The sequence below is a fragment of the Rhinatrema bivittatum genome, chromosome 3 (assembly GCF_901001135.1).
Source record: "Rhinatrema bivittatum chromosome 3, aRhiBiv1.1, whole genome shotgun sequence".
In the NCBI taxonomy this organism is placed as follows: domain Eukaryota; kingdom Metazoa; phylum Chordata; class Amphibia; order Gymnophiona; family Rhinatrematidae; genus Rhinatrema; species Rhinatrema bivittatum.
The window spans coordinates 66,976,939-66,990,668 of NC_042617.1; the positions used below are offsets into that span (position 1 = coordinate 66,976,939).

The window sequence follows — 13,730 nt, forward strand, 5'->3', positions numbered from 1 at the left end:
CAGTTCACAGCCAGCTACAGACTCCGTTCCAGTCTACAGCCTGCTCCAGTTCACAGCCAGCTACAGACTCCGTTCCAGTCTACAGCCTGGAGGGTGCTGGAAGCCGGAGGGTGCTGGAAGCCAATAGTGACGGGTGAGAGGGAGAAAAAGGGGGGGGGGGGGGAATGGATAAACTGCGTGGCTTGCTGGGCAGACTGGATGGGCCGTTCGGTCTTCTTCTGCCGTCATTTCTATGTTTCTATGTTTCAATAATTAAAAACTCATGAAAATAGAAATAAAATGTTCCATCTCCAAAACAAAAATTGATAAATTGTGCACACATCAAATATTAACATCCATTGATTAAAAATAAGAAGGATATAAAATGAACCACTCACCATACCTGCAAACTTGTGATTTCCAGATGCCCTGAGAATGTCGTGCATTAGCTGATGGTGTGGGGAGTGGAGGTTGTTGCACACAAATTTTCTCCTTTCTCTCTCATATACACAAACACATAATTATACACGTTTGTTCTGTCACACACAAACACATACAAGCTCTCTCACACATGCACACTCCAGCAGACACACACACACACACACATGCTCTCTCATACCTTCTCTCCCTCTCGTACACACCCTCATTCACTTAGACAGGTGCCATCTCACACACACACATAGATTCCATGTCTCATTCACACATGCACTCTCACAGAAGCTCCTTCCTTCTCTCTCACTATCAGCATTGCTGTCTCTTACCCACACAATCCCTTTCACTAACACACACAACCTCACACAAACTCCCTCCCTCTTTCTCACACTCATATACACATTCCCTCATAAAGGCTTCCTCTCTCTCTCAAACACACACACACACACACACCTTCCCACTGTCTCTATATGCAAGGTGATGCATATAGGGAAAAATAACCCATGCTATAGTTTCACAATGTTAGGTTCCCTATTAGATGCTACCACCCAAGAAAGAGATCTAGGTGTCATAGTGGATAACACATTGAAATTGTCAATTCAGTATGCTGTGGCAGTCAAAAAAGCAAACAGAATGTTGGGAATTATTAGAAAGGGAATGGAGAATAAAACGGAAAATGTCATAATGCCTCTGTATCGCTCCATGATGAGACCGCACCTTGAATACTGTTTACAATTCTGGTCGCCACATCTCAAAAAAGATATAAGTTGTGAAGGAGAAGGTACAGAGAAGGGCGACCAAAATGATAAAAGGAATGGAACAGCTCCCCTATGAGGAAAGACTAAAGAGGTTAGGACTTTTCAGCTTGGAGAAGAGACGACTGAGGGGGGATATGATAGAGGTGTTTAAAATCATGAGAGGTCTAGAATGGGTAGATGTGAATCGGTTATTTACTCTTTCAGATAATAGAAAGACTAGGGGGCACTCCATGAAGTTAGCATGTGGCACATTTAAAACTAATCGGAGAAAGTTCTTTTTCACTCAACGCACAATTAAACTCTGGAATTTGTTGCCAGAGGATGTGGTTAGTGCAGTTAGTGTAGCTGGGTTTAAAAAAAGATTGGATAAGTTCTTGGAGGAGAAGTCCATTACCTGCTATTAATTAAGTTAATTAATTACTGTTCAATGTAAAGCGCCATTCCGTGCGTTTGTTTTGCGTTACAATGTGAACCGATATGATATCCTGGATGAATGTCGGTATATAAAAATTTTAAATAAATAAATAAATAAGTTGACTTAGATAATAGAACCTGCTATTACCAGCAACAGTAACATGGAATAGACTTCGTTTTTGGGTACTTGCCAGGTTCTTATGGCCTGGATTGGCCACTGTTGGAAACAGGATGCTGGGCTTGATGGACCCTTGGTCTGACCCAGTATGGCATGTTCTTATGTTCTCTCTTATGTTCTGCTCCAATCCACAGCCAGCTGCAGACTCCTTTCCAGTCTACAGCCTGTTCCGGTCCACAGTCTGCTATCGATTCTACCTCAGCCTTCAGCCTGTTCCCGGTCCAGTATTCTACAAACCCTGCCTCACGGTCCGGCTTACTACTGGTATCGCTGCCGCCCGCTGTCCGGTCATCAGCTGGCCCTCGACCTGCACTGCCGGCCTACAGACTATCTTTCACTCTTTGGACTTTGCTTACTACACTCCCTGCCCAGGCTTTATCTGCTACTTGACTCTGAGCTGATATCCCAAGTCCCAAGGTTCCAGGACCCTACGGGCTCCTCCTGGGGGGCTCCTGGTTCCCGGGTGAACACCGCCAGCCTGTGGCTCCGCTTCCCGGCCTACCCTGTCACCCTGGGTAGACCAGCCCAAGGGTCCACTATCCTGCCTGCAGCACCCAACTGCAACAATCAGTAAATATTTATATAGTGTTGGTATTATTTATCTGCTTATCATAATTGTCTTGTTCAAGCTTTGCATAGACTGGCTGTGCTATGCATAATATATTTATCAGTTTGTAGGTCTTATTTCTTGGATGCCATTGCCAGTAGTACTGTATCAGATTCAGTTTACCAAATCTGGGTCAAGTTAATTTCATTAATGTATTGTTTAAACTAATCTTTAAATGTACGAGCTTTCAGAACTAACAACGTCGCCTCATCCAATTTTTTCCCGATTCTCTTATTCTAACCAAAACTATAAAAAAAAACAAAAAAACATGCCAGCACACGCAGCTAACTCTACGGCTGAGCCAGCCGGTAAATCCGATGCGCCCCGTTCTGTGGTACACCGCGTGAAACTGAGGTTCACTCTCCTGGGCAGAGTTGCAACGCCACTAGGGAAAACCGTGCCGAGAAACTATTACGCTCCGTCAGCTAGCAAGCGAGGCCTACGACCTTCAGGCCTGTCCCACCCCCAACAAAACTACAACTCCCGTCCTGCTCCGGGACAAAACGTCAGTTTGCGGGAGTCGTCGTCAGATGCTGCGCGGTTCCCATCGCAACTGTTACAAGCGGGCGCGCGGGCAGTCGTCTCTTCGCGAAACGTTTACGAAAATGCCCAAAGCCAGGTGAGGCCGAAGCGCCGCTCGCTTCCTCTTGCTAGCCGGAGCGGCCGGCGGGCGGGCGGGCTCCGGAGCTGCTGCAGCTGCTTCATCGCCGTGCTTCACGGTTTAAGGAGAGCAGGGACCGGCCATGTCTGTGCATGGGGCTGCCCCGCTGAGCTGCTTTAGGGGACGCTGCTGATGGCGGAGCTGCCGTCGGTTGGTCATTAGCCTGAGGGCACAGGGACGCCGCCTGCTAACAGGACTCCTACTGAAGGCTGAGATACGAGGGGGCAGGATCTCGGGCGCTCGAGACCATGCACTGATTCGGTTTCTAGAGAGAGAGTTTTCGGTGTACCTTATGTTTTATTTGTTCTTAAAGAGTTTCTGCGGTGTTTGTAGTCCTCTTCCTTCCAGTTTTATTTATGTAACTAAAAGGGTTCTTTGTATTGCAGACTTGTCCTGGGTGTTTTAAGCGAACAAGCAGTGTTCTTGAAATGATTTTGGGATTGTAGCCCTTTTATTTGAAGGATTCAATCAGGACTCTGAGGTATTCGTCCCTGTCGTGTCATATCGGTGATATTGTGTGGCTTGACTGTGTGTAATGGATATTTTTTGTATGTGATGGGGTGGTAGCTTGAACTGTGAAGGTAAGTGGCATCTGTCAGTCGGTTTCCTGTGTGCAGATAGTCATTGTTGATACCTTTTTTTATTTTAATCTATGCATATCAGTTTGGCAACACATGTAGATGCCATGCCAGTAAAGTAATCTGAATCTGATAGAGACTGTAGTATCCAAAAAGTTAACACTCTCAGTAGACTAGTCCATTTTGAATCTGATTGAAGGATGGAATTCATTAAAAGAATTGAAAAATTGTTTGTGTCTCTTCTCCTTTTATCAAAATCAGAAATATGTTGTCAATATACCAGTAATATTTGAAGGGTCCAATATTATATTTATTTAAAAAATCACTTCCACTATGCCATAAAAAGGTTGGTATCAGGGCCTGTTCTTCCGTTAGACAAACTAGGCGGTTGTACTATGCCTAAGGTGCCAACATTGGAGAGAGGGAGGAGAACCTCAGTGACTTCCAGTTCCTACCTACCCATTTTTGAGGCATAGATGCTGGGTAGATGTGGGGGATGGTGATAAAGAGGAAGCTGGATGAATGGGAAGTTGTGGAGAGAGAGGATTTTGGGCAGGTTGCTGAACAGGGTGATAGAAAGAAGGGATTCTGGGCATTGTGGATGGGGGCAAAGGGAGGGGGTATGCAGGACTTGGCAGAAGTGAGTGGAGAATGAGAGATGAATGCTGAGCAGGATGAGAGAGAGGGATGCTTTGCCAGAGCTGCTACCAATAGGCAGATGGGGGGGGGGGGCAGTGCAAAATTGAGCTTTGCCTAGGGCATCTAATATCCTTACATTGGCCCTATCCACTGCTGTCTCTCTCCCCAGCTTATCCCCACCAGTTTTTCTCGTGCCCTATCCCCTCAGTCAGTTCCCACCAGTTTCCCTCTCTCTTGTCCCCTATCCTGCAGCCCATCGCATCTTATTGCTGCTGCCCCCACCCCCTTCGCTGTTTGGCATAGCTTCCAGTAGGCATGGGCTCCTGGGGGCAAAATTTACTGCTCTGTTAGAATTGCCATGGCTCTGTGGGCCCTGGGGGTGTGATCGGTCTGGCTGTTATCTTCTCTGCCAACAGCTGCTCTGCTGGCTCCTGGAGGCATCATGATTTGCTTAGCATTCTTAGCTGGGGGTGAGGCTGGTGTAGCTACTATAAAAGCTTGGGCAGCACCATTGATCTGCAGCTCATGATTTTTGCCACCAGAAGCCATGTGCTCCACTCTTTTCCACAGATGGTGTCTGGCAGGCAAGCTAAAAATGTTCTGGGTTGGTGACTTGGGCTGAGCTGGCACAAAATCACTAACTACAGGGACCATAATTTCTCAGGAAGTGGTTGTGCAAAAACAATGCTTTGAAATCGCCTGTTTTACTGAGTGTAAAATACTCATCCTCCTTATCTACATCACTCACAGTTAAGATATGGAGCAGAATCTGTTTCCCCGAATAGCCAGGCCAGGTTTATTGTTTGCTGAATCAGCAAATGTAAGCATAGAAGTTTTAGGCATAAAGTGGACTGATTTTTATTTTATTTTAATATTTATATGGTGCCCGCACAGAGCAGACAGCATATCATTTCAAAGTGTACATAAAAGAAAAGAAAAAAAAAAAGCTGATGTAATGTTTCCTAAAATACTCTCTCTCATCTTATTCCCTTTCCCCTCACTTCCATTCCTTTTCCTCTTTTCCTCCCCTTCCTCTTCTGCCCTTCTCTCGTGTCCTCTTGTTCTCTGCCTCTTCTTTGGCCCCCCCTCCTCTAGTTTGCTCTTCAAATGACAATCAGCTGCAGGATCCACCTCTATAAGTGGTACTTTTTCTTTTGCCCGCCCTTCTGAAAGTGGTTCTTCTTCTATGAGCTCTTCTTGCAGCTTTCCTGCTCTTTCCACACAAGTGGGAGCCACTTCTTTTTCTGTTTCTGTTGCCCCACATGAGCTGCTTTTTCCCACTGATGACCGCAAAATAGTCTACTAAAAACCACATTTGAAAAATGTTGATCTAGTTAAAAGCAAGATGTGTGAACTTTTTATGATGCCTAATTTCCTTGTTTGGTAGATAACTTTTATTATGGCTAAGATTAATATGAATAGCAGATCAATATGACAAAGATTGGGGCCTGTTCTGGTAACCTGATTAGGTAACAAATTCCTTTTGTAATTGTTGTTATAATTGGTAGTTGTACTCTCCTGGACTGTAATGTCACCTTTTGGTTTTGAAGAAAAATTGTTTAGAAAGAAATTACATGATGATATTACAGTGTGCTCTGATCTCCTTAAAACAACTTAGCTGGATTGGTTCCTTGTAGGAAAGAAACAGATTCTAAGTGTCATGGCACATGAAATCATTTGAGCCAAGGGTCTCGGGGTGCTGTATTGTCAGCGGCAGAAATTTTAATGAAATTGAAGAATGATTCAAAAGTTATGGGGCACAGGGCCAGGTGGATAAACAGACACGATGATTTTATGGTGAAAGTTTCCGGGTAAGAAAATAGGCCAAAACTAGAGTTTTAAACGTATCAACCCTCATGGGCCCTAGGTCTTCAATCAAAACCTGTTAGACATTCCCTCAGCAAAATTGGCTCATGTATGTGACACCAGAGAGCATACTTTCTCTTTTGCTGGAGCATCGTTATGGAACTCCCTTCAACAGTTTTTAAGAAATGAGGAAACATTTTTCCACCTTCAAAAAAAGCCTGAAAACTCATTTATACAAGCAGATTTATGAATAACTCCCAGAACTAAATAGTATTTCAGTTTGTTACTGTTTACTTTTTTATTATTTTATATTGTCTCATGTTTTATGTACTGGTTATTTCATCTTATATTGTATTATTGTTTACGCACTAGTTTTATATTATTCTATTTTATGTGCTTTATGTTTTGATTTTTCTTAACATGTACGCTGAATAGACCTTTGGATCTGCGGTTTATAAACTTGTAAATAAATAAATAAAGGTTTGAAGGAAGATAGAACAGGCATTTTCTGAATATTTATAGGAAGATGGTTCTAAAGCTGGATAGTGAGTAGAAGGCTGGAAGATGGTATTGTGTCATAAAGGAGAGTGAACAAGAAGGGACATAGCTTAGTATGAGGGATGATAAATAAGAGGGAGTTAAACTATAAATACATTTGAAAGTAGGCAGGAGAATTTTGTATTGGTATCTGTATTTGATAGTGAGCCATTGGAAAGCATGTAATAGGTGAGCTGTATGAGAATATCTGGGAGAGAGAAAAGAACAGCAGAATTTTCTAAAACCTGAAGGGGGTGAAGAGAAGTTTGGGGAAGATCAACAAACAGGGCTGACCCTAGTGAAATGTGAGGCACAGGACAAATCACCCAGAGTGGATTCTCCAAGATTGAAATTGTGCGTGAAGGGAGGGTAAAACCACCTGATACCTCTGCTTGGAAGAGTGGCAGCGTTGGCAGGGAATGGGAAGTAATGTCCAACATCATGAGGTTACAGCAGTCACCTCAGTTCACCCCCACCCTAAGAAAGGGATAATGAGGGATCAATGAAGACATCACAAGTTTTACTAAAGAGGAAAAAGACAGAAGGGTGAAGGCAAGGGTGATGAATCCTGAGGATGAAAAAGTTAGAAAGATTAACTGGGATACAGAGTCTGTTTTTGATGCATTGAGCATAGCTAAATAGCACTTGCCAAAAGTCTGGAAGAAGAGGAGAGGGAAGAAGGTGAGGAAAAAGAGAAGTAAATCTGCATATCTGAGTATTGGTGATTAGTGACAATTAAAAAGAGAAAATTCACCAAGACTAGTCAGGTGGATAGTGAAAAGGAGAAGACCCAGAACTGACCCTTGCCAGAATCCTGCCATAGGAGGAGAGGCATCGTGACAGGGAGTCATTTGCTAGAATAGAAAATGGAGTAACTGGACAAATAGATGAGATTCAGTTGAGGATTCTTTCCTGTTATACCGTACTCAGGGGAAATGGTGGCAAGTAGGAAAGTGTCAGCAACTCCAGGACATAAACCAGCAAACATCAGCAGCAGACCAAGTAATATTGCAGAATCACAAGGGTAGTAGAAACCCTGATAAGTATATATTTAATATGCATTCCATATTGTCCTATCAGACCAGTCCAGACACGTGGATTATGCTTACCCATCAGCAGATGGAGGCAGAGAAAATAATTTATACAGACGTCATCATCCACTGTATAGTCTGGTGTAGCAGAAGAGGTTGTCAATAATTTTTTGCATCCAGCAGTGATCATGCTGTTGTAGCAGACATAGATAGGCATGGGGGATGACAGCTTTTTGAGGGCTGCTATCTTTGGTTAAGGGCAATACAGAGACGGGTTTCTGAGCAATGGTCAGGTCTGGCTGCTGCTTCTTCCCTAGTAAATCTAGTTCCATTTGGGCCTGGTAGATGCAGCCGTGATTGGTTCAGGACCCTTCATTATGCTTTGTGCTGACAGTCCAGCATTAAAAAAAACAAACACCAAAACAAAACACTAACGGTGAAGTTTCCAGCTGCTTAGGCAGCTCTGAGAATGGAGCCTTCAGGACTGTTGGTATTGACCGTCTTCCTTGCTTCCCCCTCCCCCCGTTTCCCTTGGCATGTAGCTATAGTGGAGAGAGGAAGGAATTGCCACAAGTGCAGCATCTGACAGCAAAGCAGTATTGCAGGCTCATTTTGCAGGTCTTGCAATGGTGCAGAGGAATTTCAGAAGTTCAAGCACTATCCTGCAGAGATTCCTATTTAATTTTTTCAAATGAGAAAGTCACAATTCGCTCAGTTCCAACCTTTTTACCTAAAGTAGATTCAAGCAATTTTGTTGCTTGAATCTACTTTAGGCACTAACTGGAATATTGTCTCTTTAATAAAATACTTCTGAGGACTTCGGCTTCTTTGTTTTATATTCCACACTTTTTAGACAAACATAATTTCATGACACAGTAATTAAGTCTACTAGCAAACCAGAGGTTAAAGGTTAAACTAACGAATTGTATTTCGACAATTTATGTATGTTTCCTTAAATATATACATAAATAAAATGTTTCACGACACAACCTATCTTGTGAAAACCTTTCATTTATATTAAAAATATATAATATTCCAAGATTAATGTTATTGTTATAATTTATGAGTAACAATAATAAAACAAAATTGTGTTATTCAATTTACCTCTTTAATGAGATGTATGAGCTTGATGGGATGAACACAGCTTTTGAATATTTGGTGTTAAAAAAATCCAAAAGGTCTTCTGCGTAATTTAAAAAAGTTGGCCAGTTTCACACTATAAAATTATTTGATAGCCTCATTCAACTAATTCTATATGGCTATGAGAGTGAAGTCTGGAATATATAGGAAGGAATAGAATGTCAATATAAATCCTGCACCTCCAGTTCTGTAACTCTGTGCATCCACTGAAATTCCCCCTAACAATGGAGCTTGGATGTTTCCCTTACAGCTCATCATACTAAAAGATATTTTCAAATTCTGGTGTCACCTCACAGTAACAGCAGCACAAACACCTTCCACTGCCAGGCACATTGTGAGCTAACTCAAAACCCAGCAAAAAAGACATTCAAAATCTATACTGCAATCCTAATGTAACATAATAGTAAGAACACCAAGGACTCAAACAACATTAACCCTACCTGTGAAAAAGCAGCACTGTCAATATTACACTGGGTCCCAGAATACCAATGCACTACCTACTGAGAAAACAAAACAAACCCAATTGCTATAGATCCCTATACAGACACTACATGCTAGCAGAATCTTTCATCATGGTCACACACACAGAGCAGAACAGACCCTCACCAAATACAGAATACAAAATAAAGGAGCACAAATTAGACAAAAACTGAAATGGAAACCCCAAGAAGCCAGACTCTGTGTATTAACAATGGAAAAACAGAACCACCATTCCTCATAAAACAAACAAAATCAAGAAACATAAAGCATCAGTTATAACAGTAAAACCATACTAATAAAAGAATATTTTAAAACTACTGATAAATAGAATTTCTATTAATTAAAATCATATACATTTTTTACAATTTCCCCAAACACCAATAAAATATTTCAAAACAGCACATATATCAAATAACACCCAATAATTAAAACTAATAAGGATTTTAAAAAGCCCCTGCTCCATATGTGGGAGCTCTTGATTTCCAGTCACCCTGATATTGTCGAGGATTAGGAGGTTATCCTCTCTCTCTCTCACATACTCGCATGTCCATTCTCTCTCACACATACACTGTCACATACATACACATTCATGCTCTTATACCCACCATAACTTCTCGCTCTCACAGACACTGACACACTCTCAGGCTCTAAGACACACTCTCCCCCTCCACACACCCCCCCCCCCCCACATAAACTCTTACTCCCCTGGATTTTCTCATACACATTCATGCTCTCACTTTCACTGGCTCCCTCGCATACCACAAACACACACACCCAGGCAAGCTCCCAATCATTCTCACACACACACACACATACTGATCCCCAGGCAGGCACCAATTCATTCTTACACACACATACACCACACACAGGCACCTATTCTCACACATACAAACCCCAGGAAGACACCCATTCATTCTCATACACAGACCCCCCCCTCAGGCAGGCACCCATGCATTCACACACATACACCCCCAGGCAGACTCCCATTCATACACATGTACACACTAAAGGCAGCCCCCCCCCCCCCCCTCTTTTGCCAGCAACCTCTGAGCCTCTCTCATTCCTCTGCTGCCACTGTCACTGCTGCCGCATGGCTATTGGGGAGGTGCAGATTGCTGCTTCTGGCACTGAAGCCCATTCTGCTGCCTTCTCTATGCAGGGCCGTACATTGTGAGATCCACATAGAGAAAGTGCTATTCTTGCACATTCCCAAAGATTACATGTGCCAATCAGTAAAAAGTAATTTATTTTTTTTTACCTTTGCTGTCTGATTTTAGTTTTCTAATCGGTTGGTCACAGGCTTTTTTGTTCCACTTTCCCTTTCTTATTTTTTTGCCAATTTCTTTTATTTTGTCTTTTTTTTTTCTATTTCTTTTCTCTCAATCTATCTTCTTCCCTCAAACACACAGTCAGGTTTTCATTCTCACATGCTTTCTCTCTCTCTCACACACACACAGGCTCTCACTCTTACATGCTCTCTCTCATACAATCATTCATACACAGTCTCTCTCTTGCACATGCTGTCTGACTCACACACACACACAAGCTCTCTCTCACTCCCTCATGCTGTCTTGCTCAAGCACAGGCTCTCACTGTCACATGCTCTCTCTCATACAACCGTTCATACACACAGGCTCTCACTGTCACATGCTCTCTCTCATACAATCGTTCATACACACAGTCTCTCACTGTCACATGCTGTCTGACTCACACACACAAGCTCTCTCTCACTCCCACATGCTGTCTTGTTCAAGAACAGGCTCTCACTGTCACATGCTGTCTCTCACACCCACAGAGGCTCTCGCATGCTGCCTCTGCAAACATTCAGGTCCTACTCCCACACACAGACACACAATCTCTCAACTCATTTCATACACAGACTCTCTACATGCCCTCAGCCTTTCTCTTGCCTCTGGGCCTCCTCTTCACGGGTTACCGCAGGATGGGCTCTGTAGCGGCCCTGATCTTCTCGGGCTGCCCGCAATGTGGGATCCGCGGCGGTGGCCATGCTACCGGGCCTCCTCCTCTTCTCAGCCCGCTGCAACAACGCTGCTCCTCTTCTGCACGCGGCTGATTCTCCTCCTCCTTCCTGCTTGTGCGACTCCGGCAATGTTTTCTTCCAGAGCCACGCGGGCAGGAAGGAGGAGGAGCACCTGCAGGTTTGGATGCGACCTTTTCCTTCGGGCCGTGGTGACATGAGCTCCACCACGGCCCTGCCGATCTTTCTGCTGTGTGTGTCCGGCACACAGCACAGCACAGCGGTACTTCACTGCTCAGCCGCCAGTGGGATGAGGTCCACCGGCAGCCGCATTGGCTCCCCCTGACCTCCCCTCGGTATACCACTTGCTCCGCCCCCTCACATGCACCGGGCTTGCGCGGCACACTGCAGGTGACACACTAAAATGTCGCGACACACACTTTGGAAAGCTCTGGATTAAGGAGATGATTGCCTTACATACATTAGAAATAGAAAGCAGGTGCCAGAGGGATTGAGGACTCACTCTACTAGAGTGTAGACCTTGTCCTGAGCTGAGTGTATGCTAGTCTCTCCAGTGGCAGCAACATGGGTCTCAATGCATTTGTTCATTAAGCATTACAGATTAGATCTGTAACTAAGAAGGATGCAGTCTTTGGGGTTGGCGTCCTCAAGGCTGCGCTGGCTTCTCCCCACCTGGGTTAGACACTGCTTGGGTATATCCCACGCATTGGGGCTCATCTGGCAGGAGGATAAGGAAGGTGAAATTATAACATACCTTTTAATTTTCTTTCCTTGAGCTCTGACAGACTAGTCCAGATCCCACCCAATTGCAATGAAGAGGGGCACTTGAAACTGGAGTTTTAGAAAAAATGGATAGAGATATACATACACATGCACACACATAGTGTCTCTTTACAGTTTAATTTGGAAGGCAATTCTGGAAAGGGAAGAACTGGATGTTACATTTGGCTGGCAGTGGTTACCCTGGTTACCATTCGGGTCCTTCTTCCACGGCGGAATGACTTCCTCACGTGGCGGGACACTAGGGATGTGAATCGCTTTTTGACGATTTAAAATATCGTCCGATATATTTTAAATCGTCAAAAATCGTTAGGGCCACGATACAATACCAATTCCCCCGATTTATCGTCAAAAAATCATAAATCGGGGGAACTGGGAGGGCAGGAAAACCGGCACACTAAAACCCCCTAAAACCCACCCCCGACCCTTTAAATTAAATCCCCCACCCTCCCGAACCCCCCCCCCAAATGCCTTAAATTACCTGGGGGTCCAGCGGCGGTCCGGAACGGCAGCGGTCCGGAACGGCCTCCTCAATAGAATCGTGTTGTCTTCAGCCGGCGCCATTTTTCAAAATGGCGGCGCAAAATGGCGGCGGCCATAGACGAACACGATTTGACTGCAGGAGGTCGTTCCGGTCCCCCGCTGGACTTTTGGCAAGTCTTGTGGGGGTCAGGAGGCCCCCCCAAGCTGGCCAAAAGTCCCTGGGGGTCCAGCGGGGGTCCGGAAAACGATCTCCTGCCGGCGCCATTTTCCGTACGGAAAACGATTCGCGGCAGGAGATCGTTTTCCGGACCCCCGCTGGACCCCCAGGGACTTTTGGCCAGCTTGGGGGGGCCTCCTGACCCCCACAAGACTTGCCAAAAGTTCACGATTTTCACGATATTTTAACCCCCCAAACGATAACAATACGATTCCCTCCCCCTCCCAGCCGAAATCGATCGTTAAGACGATCGAGGACACGATTCACATCTCTACGGGACACTGCCAGTGCCGCTGCCTCCCGACCCACTTCTTAGGCACCTGCGCACCCTATGTCTCCTCATTTAAAGGACTGCAATGGGAAATGGCTGCAGCACCTATTGATGACATCTCACACCTTGGCCCTATATTAGGGCTTGCCCGACGTCCCTATCTTCCCTTAGTAATGGGTCTTCTGCATAGTAGTGCATGTTGCAGTGTTCCTGATTCCTTGTACCTTGTCCAGCCTTGCCTTTCAGTTGAGTCTCATTCAGCCTTGTCTTCCAGTCCAGCCTTGTTCAACCTTGCCTTCCAGTCCAGCCTTGCCTTCCAGCCTTGTCTTCCTTATTAGTCTCTTCAGTGTGTCTTTGTCCTCCCTTGGCCTGACCCTCCATATCTTGACCTCTCAATTAAACCTGACCATGATTGCCTGCTGCCTGGACCTGACTATTCTTGCCCGCTGCATGCCCTGACATTGGCCTATCTCCGACACTGTTAAACCTGCTGTTTACTCTGACACTGGTGTGTCTCTGACTCTAGCTACCATCACTGCCTTAGGGACCCGCCTAAGTCCTGCCGGCTGCCATAATCCAAGAGCTCAAACTGCGGAGGAGGCAGCTAGTAAAGGTGAAGCTCCAGACTGTTCCGTTACAGGGTGTGTTCGCCAGTTACTGACATAGGCCTTGGGGGTTTGCCCTCGAGGCTGCGTCAACTATGCTGCAGAACTAAGGGCTCACATACCAGCTACCCCTTA

General features: G+C 44.8%; 1 protein-coding gene across 1 annotated transcript in view; it reads left to right on the forward strand.

Annotated features, from left to right (window-relative positions):
* Positions 1-2,808: 2,808 nt before the first annotated feature.
* DYNC2LI1 (dynein cytoplasmic 2 light intermediate chain 1) overlaps positions 2,809-13,730 on the forward strand; it is a 200,980-nt gene continuing 190,058 nt past the window's right edge. The window contains exon 1 of the mRNA XM_029593329.1: positions 2,809-2,987. Coding sequence (XP_029449189.1) covers positions 2,899-2,987 — 89 coding nt within the window. The 5' untranslated portion in view covers positions 2,809-2,898. The remainder of the gene's footprint in view (positions 2,988-13,730) is intronic.